The sequence below is a fragment of the Pseudopipra pipra genome, chromosome 7 (assembly GCF_036250125.1).
Source record: "Pseudopipra pipra isolate bDixPip1 chromosome 7, bDixPip1.hap1, whole genome shotgun sequence".
Classification (NCBI taxonomy): Eukaryota; Metazoa; Chordata; class Aves; order Passeriformes; family Pipridae; genus Pseudopipra; species Pseudopipra pipra.
The window spans coordinates 3,729,389-3,752,771 of NC_087555.1; the positions used below are offsets into that span (position 1 = coordinate 3,729,389).

The 23,383-nt window shown below is 46.9% G+C and overlaps 1 protein-coding gene across 4 annotated transcripts in view; it reads right to left on the minus strand.

Annotated features, from left to right (window-relative positions):
* The window catches only part of TRPM8 (transient receptor potential cation channel subfamily M member 8), a 70,436-nt gene that overhangs the window by 5,770 nt on the left and 41,283 nt on the right, over nt 1–23,383 (minus strand). For 2 of the 4 annotated variants that reach the window (XM_064660271.1, XM_064660268.1), the window contains exons 5-22: nt 21,795–21,972; nt 21,281–21,453; nt 19,785–19,959; nt 18,740–18,807; nt 16,375–16,572; nt 14,819–14,921; nt 14,163–14,281; nt 13,476–13,766; nt 13,065–13,160; nt 12,421–12,550; nt 10,761–10,906; nt 10,112–10,224; nt 9,312–9,528; nt 6,429–6,520; nt 5,587–5,725; nt 4,517–4,688; nt 4,121–4,298; nt 1,484–1,674 (exon numbers count right to left, since the gene is read on the minus strand). In XM_064660271.1, coding sequence (XP_064516341.1) covers nt 1,484–1,674; nt 4,121–4,298; nt 4,517–4,688; nt 5,587–5,725; nt 6,429–6,520; nt 9,312–9,528; nt 10,112–10,224; nt 10,761–10,906; nt 12,421–12,550; nt 13,065–13,160; nt 13,476–13,766; nt 14,163–14,281; nt 14,819–14,921; nt 16,375–16,572; nt 18,740–18,807; nt 19,785–19,959; nt 21,281–21,453; nt 21,795–21,972 — 2,779 coding nt within the window. The remainder of the gene's footprint in view (nt 1–1,483; nt 1,675–4,120; nt 4,299–4,516; nt 4,689–5,586; nt 5,726–6,428; nt 6,521–9,311; nt 9,529–10,111; nt 10,225–10,760; nt 10,907–12,420; nt 12,551–13,064; nt 13,161–13,475; nt 13,767–14,162; nt 14,282–14,818; nt 14,922–16,374; nt 16,573–18,739; nt 18,808–19,784; nt 19,960–21,280; nt 21,454–21,794; nt 21,973–23,383) is intronic. The other 2 variants (XM_064660269.1, XR_010431815.1) reach the window with 2 other exon arrangements.

A 23,383-nucleotide genomic window follows, 5' to 3' on the forward strand; every position in this document is an offset into this window, starting at 1 on the left:
CTGGATTTTTTTGGAGTCTTAGTTAACACAGGTACCACTCCTTCAACAGGTATAGGACATTCCAGAAGCTTCCTATGTGGATTTGAGCTTTCCGTTTGTTTCCACACTATCCCAATTGGAATGTTAAGAGTGAAATATGTTAAGAATCATGACTTTTCATTGAACTTTTCATATTTCAAAAAGATGAAGCACTGTCTTCTCTAAAAAGTGCCTCCGGGTTATGCTGTAAATTCAACAGTGACACAGAGCAACCCACTTGGAGGCAGGAAAGTCCTCCAGGATAATACTCCAGCATTTAGTCCTGTTCCATTTGGACAGCACAAACCACATGGGTTTTAATACAAAAATAAAATTAACTGAGACAAAAGAAGTCCAGAGCTGGAAAATGGCTGAAGTTTCATTTCCTCCAACCTCACCCAGCCCCTAGCTGTTCTCCCAGATATCGACAAGCATTCAAACACCCAAATCCCAACCATTTCCATAAGAGTTAAGTGGGGAAGGCAGGATTTGGCAGCAGTCTAGACATTAATGTGCTCTCTCCGTGCAGGTCTCAGCTCCTGTCATCAGCAAAACCCCGATGACATTCTGGCTCTAATTAACTCTTCCGTTTGCTTTCAGAACTGCAACATCAACTGTGCATCCTTTGAGCAGAAATATCTGCCATCAAACAACCTCCCCTGCAAGGAAACCACCCAGTGATTTGGGCAGCCAAAATGATTTAGTCAGTGCTAAGGAACTTCATATCCCAAAGCAGGCTCTTCCTCCTCAACTAATAACAAATCCAGCCTGCGCTGCAGGGAACAGGCAGGTTGCTGATGGGTAGGAATAAGCCTGTCAATTAATTCGACTTATCCTCTCCCAGCTGCTTCTGAATGGCACTTATGAAGAAAAAAGAAAACACTCCATTTCTTGGGGGAAAAAGCTTGTTAAAACAGTTCCTATCTGTGCTTCTGACAGAGGAAATGCGGGAGAAATAGCTAAAGGACTGACTCGCCACATTTTTGAGGTCCTTTGCCCATTTGGCCACATCCAGAGGGCCAGGAAACTCTTTATTCTCTTTCTGTCACTCTCTAGCAAACAGAACAAATTAAAAGAAACACAAAACCACAACCCTGCAGAGCTGGAAAGCAGCACAGGCAGCCCTAAACTGATAGGATGAATCTGAAGTCTTCATTGATTTACACAGGAGGTAATTCTCCCTCGAAATGGCTTGGACAAGAAAGCACTGGATAACTCTGACTTGAAGATTTGAATCTTACCCAAGAGATTTTCAGCAACACAGTGGGTTTGCTTATGAAAGACAACATGAATGAGTTGCTTCTCCTTTCCAGCACAACCAGCTCCTCCAAGGTCTACAGTGCCATTGGAAATTTCCCAGCAAACGACCAACTGCCTAGATCAGGTACAGAATGCCAAGGAGGAACTGCAATGCACCTGCCACAGAGATGACTTCTGGGCAATAATAAGGACAAATCCAACTCACAACAAATGGATGGCTCTTTGCTTTCCTTCTTACAGCAGCACTTGAAACATTTCCTCATCACCATGAACATGTAGGCAAAGATGACGAAAGGGAAGGGGATAGTCAGGCGACTGCAGTATTCCTGGACCAGGAAGTAACGCTGGAACTTCCACACCTGGTCATTGTTCTCTTGCACTGATCCAACTGTGTAACTAATGGGTGAAGAAAGAGAAAATACCCCCAGGATTAGATATTCAAAGAGCTCCATCAGAGCCAAGGAATACAGCACGTCTGTGCTGCACCAGGGCAGGGTTTTATAAAGCCACGGAATCCCAGACTGGTTTGAGTGGGAAGGGACCTTAAAGCTCATCCAGTGCCACCCCCTGCCATGGGCAGGGACACCTTCCACCAGCCCAGGTTGCTCCAAGCCCCATCCAACCTGGCCTTGGACACTTCCAGGGCTGGGGCAGCCACAGCTTCTCTGGGCAACCTGTGCCAGGGCCTCCCCACCCTCACAGGGAAGAATTCTTTCCCACTATCCCATCTAACCTGCCCTCTGGCAGTGGGAAGCCATTCCCCCTTGTCCTGTCCCTCCATGCCTTGTCCCCAGTCCCTCTCCAGCTCTCCCGGAGCCCCTTTAGGCCCTGCAAGGGGCTCTCAGGTCTCCCTGGAGCCTTCTCTTCTCCAGGGGAACCCCCCCAGCTCTCCCAGCCTGGCTCCAGAGCAGAGGGGCTCCAGCCCTGGGAGCATCTCCATGGCCTCCTCTGAACTTGCTTCAGCAGCTCCACATTCTTCTGCTGGGGGGCCCAGTCATCCTGGAGCTGATAATTTTTACTGACTAGGAGGTTATTTACTTCATTTTTCCTTTTTAGAGAGAAACTTGCAAACGTGAGGAACTAAGACAGTAGAAGGAAAAACCCTGAAGTTACAAATAAACTGGGAAAAATAGGATGAGGGAGAAAATACTCCATGTACTTTTACTATCTCAGCTTTAGGCAATTTTCTTCCAGCCTAGACATGTGAGAACAGGATGCTTCCTCACAAGATACTGTGTCTCATTAATTCATCAGCTAAGTTGTTGGGGAAAAAAGAAAAAAAAAAAAAAGACTAAAAATAGAACATTTACCAAAAAATGAAAAAGTCCTGAGATTTTTAGTAGAGGCACTACAGACACTCCAGAATGGATCAAACCTACTGCACTAAGCACTGTATGATCCCAGCAATGCAACAACCACGGGAGCAAACAGCTCACAGGCTGCCTGACCTTTCAGTGTGACATTAAGTGGCAGAAGAATGCTCTCAAAATGTCTGTGCTGAGATCCCAATGGACCTTTCCTGAGATAAGCCAAAACCTTCCCTGCTGGAAATTCTCTTTTGGTTTAGAAGATAAATACAAATGGCAAAAACTAGGGTTTTTTTTTACTGGCATAACAGTATGAAGTAGAGCACTTACCACTAGGTGCTGTTAAAGTGAGTGTTCTAACAAATATCAAAGGTTTCTAAGGTAGACCTGGAATATTGCTAGACTTTATTAATGTGAGTGGCTTCACCCTTTCTAAGGAGCATAAGCACTGTTGTCTGTCACCAGGTCCTTGCAGGTTAGGAAAACACATAGATGTGCTACACTGGTCCTGGCTGCATTGCCAAAAATCACATTTCTGACTGTCTTTAGAGTCCAGCTCAAACTAGGGAGAAAGGTTCATTGCTGAGGGGAGCACAGATCCTAAAGCTGGGGGGTGTTCTCAACTCACCACACTCACACATCTCATCCCAGGCCAGGAAACATTGGCAGTGTCATTCAGAAAGGAGATCCTCTTGAGGAACACCAAGAGTCCTCAGCAGCTCCTGTAAATACTCTTGTTGCCAAAGCAAATCCCTGCCAAGATCATCACTGTCAAGGTACCATCAGAACACAAAAATAAACCTAGTGGTCCTCGAGAATGATGCCCAGGGTTGTGGTGCTTTAGTTATGTTGTAAGGGAGTGTAAAGCAGAAAAGGAACAGGGCTGGGAAGTGGAACAGAGCCACAGCACCAATCCAACTACATGCTCAAGTGAGACCAGAGGGCCACACACTCCCCAAGTCTGAAATGAAGGACTTCCCATGATTAACTAAACTGTGTCAGAGCCTGCAGTGGAAACAACAAAGATTTCTGGAAGAAGCTGAGGCAAATGTTCCCTGCTCTTGCCAGTCTAGAGGTGATGGCCCTTTTCAAGACAAAGTCCTTTTACACATCCCAAGGGGAGGGGGCCCACTGCCTGTGGTCTAAGTCTGAACAATAAAGAGCAGGCCCACCAGAGCAGTAACAGGCCCACGCTCACCACACAGCAGTTCTGGTTAAGAAAACCAGGGTCCTAAAAAGATGGTGATAACTCATTTATTCAGTCTAGTGAGGTCAGCTGAGCAGAAACTCACACTTGGTAAGGCACTGACCCAGGTATCACCCCCTGTGTGAACCACGGAGGTTTGTACCAAGCCACTGTGCACAGGACAGGCAGCAATCCCTCCCCAGGACACTGCACCAGCTTCCATCAGGCTGCTGTGAGAAATGCAGAGCCCAAGGGCTGGCTTCCTGCTGTTTTCCAGGACTCCATTCCCTCTCCCAGACATATACTGGTCCAGAGATCCCAAGGAAGCCATCGCTCCTTTATTACGTACCCGAACATGGCCACTAGCAGGTTCACGAGGAGGATGTTGGTTGAGAGCATGTAAATGCAGACAAGGGGAATGGTGATCCACTCGGGAAAGCGGGGCTGGTTGTTGGCATCCAGCTCCACACACAGGGGCTTGGACTCGTTCCCAGAAAAGGTGCAGCGGTCAAAGTTGTAGGTGGTACCTCAGAGGGTGAGAGGGGAGAGCAAACTGTGAGTCCCCCCTCCTCCTCTTTCTGCTGGGCTCTGCTCTGACCACAGTTAGTGTGGCCTCCTCCCTCCCTGCCTTCCCATCAGACCTGGAGGCAAAGGGTCAACACGCAGGTCAACACAGGCCTGGACAACCTCTGGAAGGACAGAGCCTTCCACCCACCCAGCAGAGACCCCCCCAGAGGATAATTACCATCCACATCATCAGGGTATTGGCCAAACATGGCCAGGTAGGGCTCGTAGATGACCGACCGGAAGATCCACTCCCAGCGGTGCTCGTTCTTCCTCAGGATGCCTTGCCTGGCCACTCCAAAGGCCACCATCCACACAGCAAAGAGGAAGAGGAAGAAGAAGACGTCTATCATCTGAAAAAGGACAACAAGCATCAGTGCCCCACCATACGTCTGTTCCAAGCCACGCGTGGCTTTTTGCTCCCACTTTCACCAACACACAGCCACAAATAACTGACCATTCCCACTCAGGGAACTTCAAAAAATGGATAGCAAACCATAAAGGCACAGCATGTTTTCAAACGCAGGATATCCCCCTGGCACCAGACAGGCTCCACAAGAGTCAGAATCACATACAAGGGCTGTGGCTGCAGCCTCTGGAGTCCCGTGTCAGGTGAAAGCAGCCACTCTTCCTGGAAACACCCCTCTGGATGGCTTAAACCAGCATTTATAGCCCATACACCCTGGCTAACAGTTTCTTGAATTTCTAGCTCTTAACAATGCACAGAGAACTGAAGGCTGGTAATACTCCAGTTGAGCTTCCCCATTTACTACAGATCCACCTCCAGATCTGCCCTCCCACTAGCCCCAAGCATCCTTGTTATCAGACTTCCTCAAAACTACTGTATCAGAGACTCCTCACCACCCTCTTCTCCAGGCACTTGTGTGATGGATGCAGTGGAAGACCAAAATCCTCTTCCTGTACCATTCAGCATCACTGTGTTGTTTGGGGAACACCCATGTGGGCAACAGGAGTGATGGGATACACCACTGAAACATCTGAGACATGGAAGCTACCAGGAACAAAATCTCCTCTTCTGTTCTTCAGCTTGATCCTTATTCTTTCCCTTGGCACAGAAAAAACCCCTGCTCTTAATTACATCCCATTTAAACCTCAATATATCCTGTTCAGCAGAGCTAATTTGCTGCCATCACCAGAACACAGTGATTTCACTCTTGAGGGGAAAAAAAAAAACAAAATGAAAGGTGTTGCATTTATTTAGACTCTCTTGAATAGCTGCCAGAATCTTACCATCCTCTGCAGCATAATAATTTTGGGTCCTAGATTCCTGCTAACTGTGAAAATATGGATCAGCCTCAGAGTAAAAACTATGTAGTCCAAACAGAAAATGACTCTCCCGGAATACCAAGAGCTTTCATCAGAGTGAAGCCTGACGGAGACAGTAAAAGAAAACGAAGACAGGTGTTGGGTGAAACATGCAGAAATCAGGTAGAAACACAGGGAAACATTGAAATGGAGAGTGAAGAGTGAGTTAATTGGAAAGCAGAGCCCTCTCCCACATGACGACAGAAGTGTTTAATGCACACCTTGTTTACACCCTTCCAGCCTTCCCCGAATCATCCCTGCAGCTCCTCTTACATTCAAAACTGGTAACAGCAAAGAAATTTGTACCTTTAGCTACTCCCACAGCCCTCCAAAACCACCACAGTGCAACGACCCCTCTGCTGCACTGAGGTACCAGCAATAACCTACAGCTGAATGAACAATTAGCCTGGAAAAAGTGTTTGCATCATTTCTTTACCATGGTTGTTAACTCATCCCATCATGTAAGACAGCTTCTGGGAGATAACGACACTCTTAGACTGTTGGAGGGACAGTCACCGTCCCCTTAAATACAGCACACTGAAGCTCAAAGAGTCCAGACTGCCAGACTAAGTAGTCAGAAACAGAAGCCAGGGAAAGTCCCAAAGATCTCCTGACTTTTTTTTTTTTAAGACTTGGCAGTATTTGGGGCCTTCATAAAGAACAGGGAGTTTCACAAACACATTGTTCCCCAAAATCTCATTGCACGTACTCAAAACCCACAAAGGAAGCAAAGCCGTAACACAGCCACAAGAAAAGGTACCACTCACCTGAACACAATCCCTGCTATGAAGTAGAAGATTGCCAGTGTATCCATAACATTCCATGGATCTGAGAAATACTTACTGCCATTCATGTACCACTGGGAAGGAAAAAGAACAGAAAGTAACCCCCAAACAACACAATTTCCTTGCCTAATTTTTATTTGGTCACGCAATAGGTGCACCGGAGTTCAGATTGCTTTTAATTTCCCCAGTAAGAGGGGGTTTAATATATCCAGTAATGCCAGAAATTACTGGCCATCTGTTTTCAGAATCTGGGTGTGACCCATTAAGAGCAATGAAACACTGGGGGGACACAGGGGGGTCACTTAAGGGTAGCTGATGAATTCTGGCTTCTCTTCTTTCACAGAGGTCGTTCAGGAACCTGTCCCTGGCTACATGCACATGCTTTGGATCAAAGATGCAGAATGAATTTATTCCTTTCATGACCTGACTCTCCATTTTTGACTTGCAAGTCTAGTGAGAATCTCTGCCCATTCCCAGACTAACTGGCACTGCAGCCTGGATCCAAAGTTTCTGCAAGAACCAACATCCTGAATCAGTTCAGAGATGACTCATGAGAAAAGAAGTTTAATCAGGAGAAAGCTCTGCCAGGCCTATAGAAATAAACTGTGTCCCTGATCATAATTCCTTTTAATTTTTATTGAAATGATCAAAGTTTAAGAGAGTAGTGGTCAGTGAATCTAACTGGCATATCCAAAGAAAGTGATTCTGCTCTCAGTACCATTATAGGACACAGAGATCAAGGGGAGTGTTCTCCTAGGTGGAAAAGAAGCAGTAAGTAGAAAGCCCCACTTTACTATTCCAATTGCATTTCCTTCACGTGATGGGATGCACAGCTAAAATGGACAGGGTGGCAGCTGCCAGGGTGCCAGGCTCAGGAAATACCTTCAAAATTCATGCCAGGCAGTATTTCATCATCTCAGGGGACACACAGCCCTGTCTTACTACTTAAGGCACCAAAGGCTGAGCACTGAGTGGGGACAGCACGTCTCACACCCGTGACATCAGGTTGTCTCTGCCCAGCAACTTCCTAAATCAAACAGAACAACCGAGACTGCGGTGTAGGTCAGTCCTCAAATTCCAAGCAGTTCCCACTGCTGGGGCTTCACATGCATGGAGGTTCTGCCCAAACTCCTCCTCTGTCTGAGAAAATGGAGCTTTCCTGCACACCCCACCAGTCTACCCACTCACCTGGCTGGAGGCTAAATCCATGCGGCTACAGGTACAGCAGGGAAAAGGCCCCTCCAATCTCACTATGGCCATGACAGCTCTAAACGGGACATGAGAGAGCAGCTCCAGCCAGTTACTCATCTCTGGGACCAGCAGAACTGAAAACAGGGCTGAGCCAGTGGCTCACGGTTCAGATACGGTTCAGTTCTCCTGCTTTAAGTCTGGAACCATGTCTAGTAGCTGTCACTTCCACAGCCACCTCACTCTCCAACCAGAGGGTTGATTTCTCCCCAAAACTGATTATCCAACTGCTGCAGCTACAGTGGGAACCCAGCCAACATTACTCTTACTTTTCCTTGGATGTGAAAACAAAATTTGGCACGTCCCTAGCTTTTTTTTTTTCTTTTAAATATTAAGGACACAGATACTATTTTGATGCAGAGTTAGACTAATCCACACACAATGTATCTTGGAGGAAGCCAGGGAGAAATTTCCCTGAGAAGCTCAGAGGATTGAAACACTTTTCTGTGTTCTGCTCCTTGGTAGAACAGCTTTGAAGTCAGGACACTGGCTTGAGATAACTAAACCTTCACCAAAGTCTCTGTTTTAGCTGCTTCCGCTCCCACAGCCAAATAGGCCACCAGTTACTAACAGGATTACTGAGATCTGCAGCTGTTCTACCTGCTCAGGGTGGCAAGAAAAAGGGACATTGGTATGAATTTAAGGTTTCTATCCCTAAGGTATTTCCCCAGGACTTTTGCTGGGTACACACAGGAAGTGCAAGGACAGGTCCAGAGACACCAGAACCTAAATCAGCAGAAACAAACACTCCATTAGTGTTTTCATTGCAAAAGAGTCTTGTACTTCTCCCCCACTTTCCTTAGCAAGTAAACTTGACATAAACAAGGTTCCACCTTAACTATTAAAAAGGGAAAAGACCACAATAACATCAACATCAGAAACGTCATCTGAGCTCATGTAAAAAGTGTTATTGCAGGGTGGGAGGATCCAGATCACCCACAAACACTCATGCCTTACAGGAGTCAGGAAACAGCACTGCACCAAACCACACACCCACCCACTGCTCTTCTGATTTCCCCTGCATGTTCCCACTGCTCTGAACACTGACTGGCAGAGACCAGCTTGCCCAAAACCCAACCATGTCATGTGTCCCCTTACATATGAATTGAGAAGATACCAGTATGTGGCTGGCTATAAAGGCTGTCCTGCATGCTGTTCCCATACCACAGCTAATCTGGTCCTACATCAAACTAGTAACAACTGTACAGATGATTAAAAGCTAAACAGAAATACGTAAAGGGGTGGGATGTGGAGAAGGGAAGCTGGGATCACTTGATCCAGAGGTATGCACCCGGATAAATGTGCTAAATCTAACCCTTTATTCTCAACTGCTTTGGCAAGCCAAGCATTCCTGAGAAATACCTGCACTGGCATCGGCTTACCCACACACTCCTCCTGGTGCATGGACACTGCAGCTACTGGGGCACAAGTAGAAATTAAATATCAGAGGAAAAAAAAAATATTCATTGAGCCTTGAGCTGCCTGAACACCCCCCCACACCCCCCAGAAATCCCCCTGTCCCTGAGCACCAGCCTGTGCTGCCTTACACTACTCGGAGGGGGAAAACCACAGGCCTTGGCTCTAACACTGAACACTTGGGTTGCAAGCGCTGCCTACTTGTCTCACTTCATCACAAAGCAGAATGAAGACCAGCACGTAGAGGATGATCTCCAGGGCAGTGGGTTCCTTCTGGAAATCCATAAGCAACACGTAGGCAAAGAGCAACAGGAAAGCGATGTAGAAGATGACATTCCAGGAGAAGACCACGAAGGGGGAGGTGAAGAAAGACACGTAATACAAGAAGAGTTTCTTACTCCTCTCCACAGGCTTTTTTCTGAGGGATTAAAAGAGGGAAAAGGTCTCAAAGCACAGCTTTTATGCCTGGGAACACTTGTGTTCTTCAAAGCAAAAATGAGAAAGGTGCAAAGTCTAGCACGGGATGTTACTTTAGAGGTGAAGCCATCCTGCATCCACTGACCTCAGGCACTCCAGGAAACTGGTACATCTTCCAGGCCAGGCTGGAGGGCCTTGGAGCAACCTGGTCTAGTGGAAGGTGTCCCTGCCCATGGCAGGAGGTGAAATGAGATGGGCTTTAAGGTCCCTTCCCATCCAAACCAGTCTGGGATTTTGCAATCTTAACTCCAAGATCAGAATGAAGACAAGCTGTTAAAAGCTCATTCAGGTTTTTAATATCTTTGAGACTGACTGAACACTAGAACAGGTTTTTCAGGGGGGCTGTGGAGTCTCTGACCCTGCAGATACTCAAAACCCAACTGGACACAGTCCTGGGCAACCTGCTCCAGCTGACCCAGTTTGAGCACAGGGTTGGACTGGGTGATCTTCCAGCCTGAACTGCCCTAGGATTCTACAATTAATTGACTTGCTTGCTTTCTGCTAATGAGAAGCCAGTTAATTACCTGAATGAGATGAAACCACAGCCTATTAAAGGGAAAAAGAACAGGCACAGTATGATCTTCCAGTTCTTAGTGTCTCTTGAAATCTCTCCGTACCACTGCTTGGAAAGGAAATTCTGCAGGGAGGAAGAAAACATTCTCATTAGTTCTAACAGCAATAAAACAACCTAGAAGTGCTATTAAAAAATATTTGATTTAGTAAAAAAAAAACACCAAACTTTGAGTTTTCATCAAAATACTTGAGATTTCTGTTTCAACAATAAAGAAAGCTTTCTGCATCAGTAACCATGTGCCGGGTCCTTAGTCCAGCCATTCTCCATCTCTGTGATGAGGAGTTAAAAGTGAGGCTGAGAGCAGGACTGGACCTGATTGATAAGACACATATAAATCATGACCTTTTATGTAATGCCCATCCACACCAGGCATTAAATCCACACTGCGCACACACAGAACTGTGCCAAGGCAGAAATCACTTCAGGCAGTCTCTACCCTCCAGCTCATTAGGATTTACAACTTTAAATCAAGATTCTTCCCTCCTGACTTAGCACTTGTGGGTAAATCAGCCACCTCCTATTTCTACAGGAGAAGCCACACCCACAGTCAGGTCCCAGGAGTTACAGCCACCTGAACACCTCCTGTGCACTGCCATTACCTGCACACCTGGCTGGGCAATGAACTGCTGGTCTCTGGCTTCCACTGCCAGTTCCAGACAGTTGCTCTCTCCCCAGGCTTCACAGGAATAAGTCAGCAGCTGCTCAGCCAGATCTTCGTCGCTGCTGTAGCACTCGGTGAACAGCTCTGCAGGGAAGAGGCAGCCCCACACTGAGATCCAGCTTCCATTTCCCACCAACTTGGGTGCAACTGTCTTCAGTATAACATTTGTAGTATCAGAGCGTGCAGACACAAGAACTCCTTTCACATTTTCACCACTGTAGAATGACGTGTGCATTGCTTTACAACCCCACTTGCACATGTTTAGAACTCATGTGTGGACGGAAAACTGTAACACTAAATTAGCTCACACAAGAGACAACATTAGGTTGAGATCTGCACTAAAAAACAGAGTAAAAAATACAACCTTCTCCTTGGTATGTCTACCTATTTCATCTTCTTTTCTTAAATTCCATTTGGCACTGATCTAATGAATTACAGTCACTCCCATATTAAGGGTTGGAAAAGGTCAGAATCCGATACTTTTTCACTGGGAAATGCTTTGTTCACCCATTCACTCCTCAGTGTCTTGTTAAATCAGACCTGAGGGATGTAGGTACTTGCAAGAAAGTCTATTTAAGCAGGTTTTGCCCTGTGGAGTAGGAGATACTTTCTGGTAACGAGCAAAATATTTTCAGTGCGGCCTTGTGTCACTCCTTATAGAATCACAGAACCATATAGGTTGGAAAAGACCTCTAAGATCATTGACTCCAATCGTTAGCACAACACTGCCAAGCCCACCAACAAACCATGTCCCCTATTGCCATAAAACAATATCCATCCTTGGAGACTTTCAAGATGTGGCTAAACAAGGTCATGACTGAACTGATCTAGTCCTGTGGTACCACCACCTCAATGAGAAGGTTGGACTGGAGGCCTCCAGAAGCTCTTCCAGCAACATTTCTATGGTCTCCTATTCAACCTTCATATTTTTCCTACTCAGCTACTTCCTATCACCCCCTTTACCTGTCCCCTGCTCTGACTCAGGGTGGTGACACACCATTTTCTGCACCAGGCAAGACAACAAGGCCATAACCCCTAATCAAGCCCCAGAGGCAACACTGTGTTGTATCTCCCCCCAGTTTTAGGAGCCAAGATCCTGCACCACAGGATCCTGTCATCTTGGAATAAGGAAGGGATATGATTTTGCAGTTCAGAATTTAGGAATCCAATATACTATTTACCTGCAATTTATTCTCATTTCCCAAAAGTGCTCCTGCAAATTTGAAGGGTGGCTTTTCCCAACCTGAATATTACACCAGTGCTCATGTGGAAAGCTTCTCTTTCTCCATATTCTCCCCCCTGTTTGTGGGCACCCATCTTCAGCCTTGCCATTAGAGTAAAGCAGCTTTTATTACTCCACAAAAGAAATTCTCTACCCCAAAAAAACCCACCCCTCAACACCCACTTTTGGAGGTAAGCTGTTCAGACAGGACACACAGTTTCTACTGAGAATAGACAGTGTAGAAGAGATTTCCAAGCAGCAGAAACACGTGTTGAGACTAAAGAAAAATATTTAATGTTGGATATCTAGTTTTCAATTCCCTGATCTCTGACCCCTCCTACTAAATTTCTAAAGAACTTAGAGAGAAGGCACTTACCCACTGCTCTTGTCTCATACTCATTAGCGAGTTCCTCAGACTCACCAGCAGCATTTATATCATTCTTCACCTTGGCCAAGCTTTTCAGGAGCTTGCTGGCCCCAAGGGCTGCCAAAGTGCAGCCTCTGGTCTGTGGAGAGAGAGTGTCAAATCATGCAAGTCCCTCTGTGAAGAAAACATGGTCATAGAACCATAGGACCAGAGTGGTTTGGGTTGCAAAGGACCTTAATGACCATCTCATCCCAACCCCCTGCCATGGGCAGGGTCACCTTCCACTAGACCAGGTGGTCTGTGATTCTGTGATCATTAAATATGCTGTCTAATCCAAATCAGAAATGGATTTCAATCGAACACCTGGAACCAGAACCCACCCATGTTGTGGAATGGGTGGGAACTCAGCATCCAAGCTTGAGCACAGACGAGGACATACAACTGGCTTGGCCTGCTGACTCACACATGACCCTAAGAAATGACCACACCAAACTCAAAATGGGCAATATTAAACCAACTTAGAGTCACCTAGCAATTATGTCTTCTGGTTTTGTGTCTGAAGATGGATCCAGAGCCTTCAGAGACCTCTAAACCAAAGACAGAGAACCCCTGTAAGGGGGGAATACCGGAGAATTCCGGAGAATTCAACTTACTTGCTCCCAAATGACTTTAGACAACTCTTTCTTGTTCTGAAGGACTGACCAAATAAACAGAGCTTGTAATGGGTGCCTTGTGATAGGACACTCCTCCTGAAAGAGAGAGCAACAATCCCTCAGACCTAAGTTCACCAAACTGTTCTCAAGTGGAACAAATCCAAGCCTGCCACTCTCTTGTTTTCGCATTGTCTTCCTTTTACAGCCAGCCCACCGACCCTCTCTCTCAGCTCTCTGCCACTTGTCACACACTGCTGTGAGTTAGGTTATATTTGGTATTTATAATAAAGCCTTAAATCAGTCTCCCTGTTTTCCCAAAGGTGGCATTAAAGGACATTTGAGTCAAAGTCACTTCCTGCATTAACCAATGCAGTTGAGATAACCTCATTCCCAGTGGGATTCCCCACTTACTGAGAGGTGTATCTCCATCTCATCCTTGCTGTTTTTGTAATCCCTCTTGACCCCTCTTCGGAAGTCCTCAACCATCTTCCACACGAAGGTGAGGAGGGCATCGTTGTAGGAGTTCTTGGCAATCTGCAGGTTCTTGAACACCAGGCTGCTGAAGTTGTTGGTGTACAGCTCTCTCAGGACCTCTGTGGTGAGGAACTTGCGCAGATTCAAGCCGTTTTCCAGGAACAGACGGACAAATTTGGGCCTGTCCTTCACTAGAGCTGTGAACATCACGTCCTGTAGGTCAGCAGACTAGGAGGAAATGGGAAAGCAATATTAGGGAGCATGTGAGCCCTGTAAAGCTCACCTAAGGCCTGAGACGTGGCTTACTCACCTTTTCACCAGAACCAGCTTTTTTCTGCATGGAATTGCCTTTGTTGGATGGCCCAGAGCACTTTTGGCATGGGCAGATCACCTTTGCAAACAGTGACCATAGAATCATAGAATCCACAGAATAGGACATCCTGAGCTGGAAGGGACCCTCGAGGATTGAGTCCAACCCTTAGCTCTGTCCAGGACACCCCAAGAATCCCATGCTGCACCTGAGAGCATTGTCCAAACGCTCCTTGAGCTCTGGCAGCCTTGGGATGCCCCTCTTCCCACAGCCCCCTGTCCCACTCCCTGTACTCACACAGGAGGGGTTTGTACCTCCCAGTTCCGGTCGTTGGTGAAGATCTCATCGCTGGCCAGGTCCAGCTGGTTCCACTCCAGCAGCAGCTTCAGCTGCCCATTCCAGTTATCCCTGTCGTGTTCGTTGGTGCTGAAAGCTGCAGAGGGGGAACAACCTCTAGGTAAAGACCAGAGAGCTTCCTGGCATGATTATCTCTTCTTCTCATGCCACCTGACAGGACTCCTTCCAAGTGTCTTTCCCATCTTCCTGAAAGGCTTTCAGAGGATGCTGGAGGCTCAGAGACATACATATGGTCCAACACAAGCCACAGAAGAGCTGCCAGGAACACTCGTAACCAAAATCAACACAAGTGTCGTGCAGGACACAAGGAGTCTCATTCAGGTTCCTCAGTGTCCTGCAAAAGGATTCCCAATGGGGTTCTACCAGCATCCCCAGAGCTCTCCTAAATCACTTCCCAATTACTTGGCTTGGATCTCACCCACAAGTAACAGATCCCACAATGTTGCTGTAGCCTGCCCACACCACTCCAGATGAAGACAAGCTCTACCCTGTGGCAGGAGCGTAGAGAGATGGCACTGCTCTAAGGAAAACTGTTCTAGAAAATAAATAACCATCTTTTCCCACTTATTTTAAAAACCCAAACAAACTCCAATCAGGAAAAACAATTACTTGCCTTTGTACAGAGCAAAGGAAATGGCATTGCTCACAATTTCATCTCCGGCTTCTTCTATTTTGATCACTGTCAGTAAATGAGGGTTCTCAAGGACTTCTTTGATCTACAAAAAGAAAAAGTTCCATTTCAAAGCAATCAAGGCTGTCTAGTAGTTGATCTCCTAGAGCATTTTAAAAAGAAATTTCCCACCACATTGTGGCAAAGCTGCTTCTCATCAGTCTCGTTTCCACCAATAGTTAAAATTTAAATAAGTCCAAATACAAATAATGAGATTTATTTTAAAGTCACCGAAGCACAAGATTAATTATCCTCTGAATATACAGCAAATAACTGATTCCCCTATGCAGAATAAAAAGATATAATCTCAGTAATTAGAAGCTACTTATAAAGTAAAAAAGGAGATTGTGAAGCACAAGTTTCAACAAATGTCAAACAATTTGTTAGAGACCAGTCTCTACTTCCTCGTGCTTTGTCAAAAACGGAGATAATTTCTCACATAATGAAGCTTTATGGAGTTACTTCCATTCTAGCACACAGAAAACAAAGAATCTTGGCCACTCCTGACTGTTGGAGTAGTGCTTTAGGAAGAATTTGTAACGGGATAACTGGAAACTGTTTTCTGCCTAAAAGGTAACTCCTTCTCAAAGGCAGTTTCAATGCTGAAAGCAGCCTCAGATTTTTCAGGAGCTGCACTTTCTTCTGTCCCTATTAAGGAGGGCAGAAGCGTAAGAACAGGTCCACCTGAGGGTCAGGTAACCAGAGGTACAAGAGGTTCCTGAGACTGGGCCAAGCAACCCAAAGCAGCAGGTGCTTTCCTCACTTCTCCAGTCTTCCCAGCCTCCAGAAAACACTTGTAATAAACAGTTACACATGGCATCACAATGGTGACTACCTCCTAAAGGCTCTGCCTCTGGTCCAAGAGGCAAAAAAAGGGCAAAAGAAGAATGTTTTGGTGTATATTCAGTGTTGTGTCTTCAACTGCATTCCATGTACACAGAGCCAGTAAATCAACCTAACAGAGTCACAGTGGAGATGTGGTGAAACACTGTCCCAGTAAGCCTCTAGCCCTAAACATCTCACTCCTGGTGGGAAATGCCTCCTGCCCCATGGCTTTCTTCCTGCATGCCTTAATAAAGGAGTTTAGGGAAGAAATGACAGAATTCTGAAGTAGAATCACTGCAATTTGAAAGTCTGTGCAGCAGCAGCAATAACCCTTTCTCTCTGAGCAATTCTGGAACTGCAACACCAACCAGCTCATCAGCCAAGAGACGCATCCAGCAGCCAGTGCTTCAGAGGAATCACAAGCATCCAGGAGCAGACAGTCACAAAACATCTGGCCTTAGCTCTCCTGGGTCTAGACATGTGCTGACTTTCCAAAAGATTGGGGCCCCCCACCTCCCTGTATCCTGATCCCTGAGAGAGTTTGGAATTTTCCTTTTTTTTAAATCCCCATGGAGATAACATGGCAAGGAGCCCTGCACATCCCACAGGTATCACCAGATATCCCCGGACCCCTCTACCCTTTTCCCGCTTTCAGCTCCCACAGTCCCACTCACCCACTTGATCCAGCTTTCAGTCTCCTCTTCCGAGAGCCTGGAGATGGTGCGGGGCAGGAACCTGAGCAAGCTCTCCTTGACACAGGAGGAAGCAGGAGTGCCTTCTGCCTCCACCAAGCTCGCAATGACATCGGCGATCCGGCCAGAGCCTTCCACCACCACACAGGGAATCTTACTCTTGATGGCCACGTTGATGGACTAAGGAGGCAGAGAGGGAGAGGGGATCACCTGGAGCATGACTGTGTTATTAGAGCCTGCTATTGAGTAAGAAAGCCTGGAGAGCAACAGAAACCCACAGTCCAGAAGAGTATTTTTATTACTGTCCACTCATACATTATCAATGACAAGTCTTTAAAACACCACCCATCTAATGACAGAAATCCCACAGAAACTGAGGGGCAGACATCACCATCTGCCAGATTTTCATAGAGTCACAGGATGCTTTGAGTTGGGAGGGACCCTGAAGACCACCTCGTTCCAACTCCTGCCATGGGCAGGGACAACCTTCCACTAGATCAGGTTGCTCAGCTTTTGAGTTGATGGGCAAATCAGGACAACTGACAAGTGGAAATGGCATTCAGGTCACATAACACTGGCCAGCTCCAGTCACTGCTGGTTATGGCACAGCACTGCTCAGGTAACACCACAGCTGAGAGCAAGAGCTCTGGATTTACGTGCAGCAGCGTTTACAGAGCGCTGCTTCTGTAGCACCAACAGAACATCGAACTCTGATGTTACTGCAAGTCTCCAAGCAGCCACTTGCGTGATTTCTCACACAGCAATGCTGTACATGGACCAACAGCAAGATAAAAAACTTGTTGAAATCACGATGGAAGGACCCTTACCCCTGTTGCAAAGACCACAACAGCAAACATTGATTTCATTTGCGTCACTACACTGAAAACAGACTCACTGTCTGCCAGCAAACTGTACAAGGGGAGTCCATGCAAGTTATCATCAAGCACTGGAAAGACACATTAGCAATGAGACAGTTTTCTGAGAATTAAAAAAAAAAAAAATAAATCAACTTGTAGTCATCAAAACCACAGGCAAGTTCCTCCTGTCAGGTGGGGAGCAGGTCTGTGACAAAGGCAAGGTGTTTTTTCTTACCAACTACATCAGAGTGGTTTTCTAAAGAAGGGTTCAGCTAAAGTGCATGTTTTACACCACAGGGAGTTTAAAACAGAAGCTTGGAACAGTTTTATTTCTCCTCTGCTAAAGCTGATTCTTGTCATCACTCACAGAAGCTGAGAAAGAGGGAGCCTTTCCCTGCCAGCACTGCTAAGTTTGAGGCCTGGCTAGGCCAGACCCCCACAGCATGGAGCCTCCTGTGTCATTTGGGCTGATCACAGACCCAATTTACTCCTTCAGAAAAGGTCTTCACCTACAAATGAGCAAGAAGGCAGGCACAGGTGTCTCAGTGCACTTAGTGCCACTGAGAAATAGAAGTCAGGACAAGAGGACACGGCCTCACGTTGCACCAGGGGAGGATGAGGCCGGACATTAGGAACACATTCTTCACTGAAAGGGTTGTGAAGCACTGGAACAGGCTGCTTAGGGAAGTGGCAGAGTCACCATCCCTGGAAGTTTTCAAAACTGCACGTGAGGATGTGGTTTGGTGGTGAACACGATGGTGCTACATTGTTGGACTTGATGATCTCAGAGGTCTCTTCCAACCTTAATAATACTGTGATTCTATTAAATAGCCAAGAGACTGGCATGGGTACTTAACTGAATCATCATCCAGTTACTTTCCAGAGGAACCTCTTGCTAGGAATGATGCATTTGATTTAACAAGGCTTTCACTCATTCTGACTAGCCACTAAGTCTGTGTTACATGTCATTGCTTAACAGTGGGTCTGAGGTCTCTTTATAACATATGTGTAATTCCATGGCACATAGAGTCAGTTCCTTCAGTGATGGCCAAATCCTCTCTTTAAACATCAGCAATTCAGAGCTAAAAGAAGATGGACACATTCAACACATCTTTTTGAGCACAGCTTTCCCCTAAAACCTGAATGGATCCTTCATTTCATCTCAGAACCTCTGAATAACGCTCTGCATCCATATTCCCCTACAACCTATCTGTGGGAAAGCAAAAATTAAACATGTGAATGGAACCAGAACACCCAGGAAACGTACAGGAAGGGCTGGGATAACTGAAATTTCTCACAGTGGTTCAGACTAATTGATTAACATCAGCAGTGAAGTGGTAGCACACCTGCCAAGCAAAATAGCTTGATTAACTTCAATATGAACAGGAGAATAGAAAAGATCACCTCTTCAAACAAAAAAAAAATCATAAATATCACTCTGCTTCAATTTTGCTTTCTTCACGGGAAATAAGTAAAAGAAATAAACTTACTTTCAAAGTCTCTTTCCCTCCACCTTGGGCAAAACACACAATTGGAATCTTCCCACCATAATTAGATTCTGTGAAACAGGCCAAAAGTAAAACGAAGGACAAGGATTAAATCTATTAATGCAGAACAACTTCTTTTTTCTGAGTACAAGGAAAGAATTTCCAAGCAGTTCATGCAAAAACTAGTTTGACGTTGATTTTGCCACAGTTATTAACAGCTTTTCCTGTTTTTAAGGAAAACTCAGTTTTGACTAACATTCTGCATAGCTGGCTTCAGACACGCTTCTCCAGCAGAAGCTTTTTCCTGCTAGAAATCAAATTTTTTTCCTCCAAAACTTGATTTTATTGTATTTTCCTACTGCTTTGACCATTTTGAGTCTCAGTGAAAGGTGAGCTCAGAGGATTGTATCTTGAACTTGGGATAAGAACATTTTCAGTTGTAAAGGAAAGCTAAGAATCCCGTAACTCTAGGAGCTACTGTTCGAGAGACATTCCAAAAAAACCCCAACCCCAAACAACAACCCCCCCCCAAAAAAAAACTCTTTAACTAAGAATTTCCTGCCAAGGCCTTTGATTTTTTTTTTTGTCTCATTTCAGTAAAGAAGGGGGTGAAAGACAAATTCTTTAGGAGCAGGTTGCAGATGGCTCAATCACCCTCACACATAAACATTTTGGGAAAAGCCTAATTTCAGCTCCTGCGTAGTTGTGCTTCAGCTACCCAGAATTCAGTGCCAGGTGGGATGTGTGTAGAAGGGTCAGCTTCCAATAGGAGGTGAGGGAAGGACTGTGTGGCTGGAATGGAGCATTTGTTGTGACATCAAGACAGCAATATGAGGGGAGGTGTTGATCTGAAAAGGTCTGGCAGCTCCTGAGAGCGCTCAAGATGCATCACAGCAACACACACACACACACACACACACACCCCTTCCAGCTCAGCATCCACAGGATGCTGCCACCACTTCGTCATTCCCAGGAAATCGCTGTGCATCCCCCCCACAGCATGCAAGGATGAGCAGAAGGAGGTCTGCACCCCGAACCCCACACGAACCTGGGATAACCCGCTCCGAAATGTACTTCTCCAGCTGGGTCCGTACTTTGGCCTCCGTGGTCGGGTGCCCGTGGGTGCCGTTGTCCACCAGCAGGAGATGGGTGTGGTTGTTATCCAGGCAATACAGCGGGTCTCTCTTGAGGTCATCCATGATGTAGTGGGCCAAGTAGTTTCCCTAGAAGCACAAGTACAGTGTTGAGAGAGACCCAGGGACAGGGAACACAGAGACCTCCCAGGACAAGGACACACCTCGCTGGGAGGGTGGTGAGGTCCTGGCACAGGTTGCCCAGAGAAGCTGTGGCTGCCCCATCCTTGAAGTGTCCAAGACCAGGCTGGATGGGGCTTAGAGCAACCTGAGCTAGTGGAAGGTGTCTCTGCCCATGGCAGGGCATGGAACAAGATGGGCTTTAAGACCCTTCCAACCCAAACCATTGTATGATTCTATGACAAGCCATGACAGCTGAACCCCAAGCCACCAGCTGTTGCTCATTAGTTGGGAGTCCAAATTTCCTGACTCAGGACATGCTCACTGGCAGTACCAACAGCAGCAGAAGGCAGTGAGAGAAAGTAGCACAGGAGCACAGCATAAATATTTGCAGAGAAAGTTTTTCTTTACAAGAGCTGCCTGATTTGTGATGATCCTCCCGTAACTCCACCTCAGCCAACAGAACAGTCAAAGTTATTTGCAACAGTTTAGTCCTTTCAGAGAGGCAGTTAAATTCACGCTTCCTTCAGCCACCAAAAACATTGCATCTGTGGCATACTTAGTTTCACAGAATCACAGAATTCGCCAAATTGGAAGGGACCCGCAAAGATTATCGAGTCCAACTCCTGGCCCTGCACAGGACCATCCCCAAGACTCACATCATTTCGACACCTCACAGAATTTTTTAGGTTGGAAGAGACCCTCCTGAGATCATCTAGTTCAACCCTCGAACATCTGTGGAGCCCTCAACAAACTGATCTGCTGTTATTTATCTAGTGGGACGGTTTTTTAGACATGTTCTGTAATATCTAGTGGACAAGAGACAAGGGGAGCTATGCAAAGTTGGATGACAGTATCAATGAAGATCCTTAACAACAGCAGCAGCAGGTACAACCTGTCTAAGCCAGGGGGAATCCCCACTCTGGGTGAGTGCATAGGGATTTTCCTGGAGCTAGAATAACCATGGAAGAGGTCATTCCCTAATGCAACACCAGATAAGGAATTAGGGCTGCTGAACCTCCACACAGACGTGCTCAAATCTGGCACAGCTGAAATCCTCCTCACCAGGCCTGAGGTTTGTGACTGTCTTGGACACTTCAGTTCCTCCTGTTCTGGGAAGAGCACCTGATGTTTTGAGGCCAAGCCTCCTCTTTCTTTTCCCACCGCCCCATCCACATGACACTTGGGGGGACATGGTTAGGTGGTGAACACAGTGGCTGTGCTGGGCTGGTGGTTGGACTTGATAAAGGTCTATTCCAACCTTAACAGCTCCCCGATCCCCGCTCCTTACGTCGCTGTCGGCGGCGCGGATGAGGGTGTCCCGGTTGGAAATCATGCCCCAGGCCGCTATGCCAATGGCCACCACGTTCTCCTCGGAGCTGCGACTGATGGTGTTGTCTCTGACCACCTCCCCAATGTACTTCATCAGCCCGTAGTGAGTGCCCCCAGTGAAAATCCAGGCCCCTGCAACAACACCCAGTGACCCGGGGGAACGCAGGGAAACGCCCGCGCTCCCCCTGCCTTCAGACACAACCACCCAACCCCCTCTCACAACCTTAGAGGAGGTGCTTGTTTTTCAATTAAATGCAAAAGATGTGCTACACGACTCACCTTATGCTACCCCGGGCACCCCATGACTAACTCTCGACCCTGTTACTTCCAAACCACGGAGTCACACGTGTCCCAAACGCACCAGCCAGCCAGAAGCAAACAGAAAGCTCTGCTTTCCTCCTCACCCTTTGAGCTGCTGCCTCTCCGACACTATCCTGCAGCGATCGACCATTGGCACAAAAGCAGGTCCTTACCCTTGGACTGGGCGATGTAGATCAACCTGCTGAATATCTTGCGCATCCGGGGCTTGAGCGCGAAGTTCTTGGCTCCCCCAGTGACAGAGATGACGAGGTTTGGGGTTTTCAGGTGCCAGTGCTGGGTCATGAGGTCGTAGAGTGTTTCGGAGTCTGTGTCGCACGACAGGCGGATATACTTGGGTGAGAGGAGAGAGAGAACAAACACAGCAGGATAACCAAATATCCCAGTCCCGTCCGGGGACAGAGTGGGGATCGCGATTTCTTCTCTAGTGCACGGCCTCATTCCAACAGTCAGCAGGGATGAGGTGAAGTGAGGATGAAATCCTTGTTTCCTCCTCCAAAACACCTTTATCCTTCCCCTGCAACCAGGCACCCAACCCACCTTCTTCTAGAGAAGGCAAAAGCACTGACCCCGGGGTTCAGAGGAACACTGCAGGGATGAGCACACCACCAGCATGACAATTTCAACTGTAACAATGCTATTTATAGCTTACATCACAAATCAGTGCAAGCACCATTGCAAGGGAACTAATAATAGTGACAGTTGTGTTTTGATTTAATTTAATGAACTACAAATTCCAGGCTCCATGTGCGTGGTGCCCCTGTCACAACACACACCCATAGCAGCGTTTCAAGTATGACACAAAACTGTATCAAACATGTAGTACAGCTTGAACTCTGGCTTTGTCTTGCTTTGTTATTCAAGAGCCCCTTCACAAAGGACTTTTGGCAGACAGCCACGGCTACACAGCCCATATGGGGGATGAAAGGGAGCAGCTCAGACCTGAATCATGGAGGATCTTGTACAGATTGCCCAGTATTTACAGGAGAGCAAAACCAAAGGATTCGTTTGAGGAAGAGAAGTCCCTGAGATGCTGAACTTGAATGAAAGAACATATGCCTGTGTTCCAAGACAGGTTCCCAGGAGGAGTGAAGGCATTTGGCTCAGAACAGAACATCACAGAGGGTGACTGGCAGGCTGCAGCACCTACACAGGAGAGCTAAGGGCCTCCCTCAGCTTCTGCTCTGAGAAGCTTCAGCCACATAAAGCTTTGGGTGTTTTTCAGGAGAGGGTCCCCCCTAGGAGAGTGGAGGCTACCAGTATATTTAACTGGTGAGCCAGTAAACTACACCCAAGGCAAACCTCACCAGAGCCCCTCGGCTGAGCCACTTCCCTTCTCCACAGCGCAACGGTGCCATCTCCTGGTGCTGCTGGATCCTGCTCCTGACCATGGCCACGATTCAGAGAAGCCTTCTGGGGACTGACAGCTCCCAGAACATAAAACACAGCAACAGTGATGTCCCTGGGTGTTACAGGGTTCGAGCAGCACAGCAGGAACAAGGAGCTCAAAAGCAGGACTTACTGAGGGCAGAGATTTTTATAGAATCCAGGATAGTTTGGGTTGGAAGGGACCTGAAAGCACATCTCGTTCCATCCCCCTGCCATGGGCAGGGACACCTTCCACTAGCCCAGGTTGCTCTAAGCCCCGTCCAACCTGGTCTTGGACACTTCCAGGGATGGGGCAGCCACAGTTTCTCTGGGCAACCTGTGCCAGGGCCTCCCCACCCTCACAGCCAACAATTCC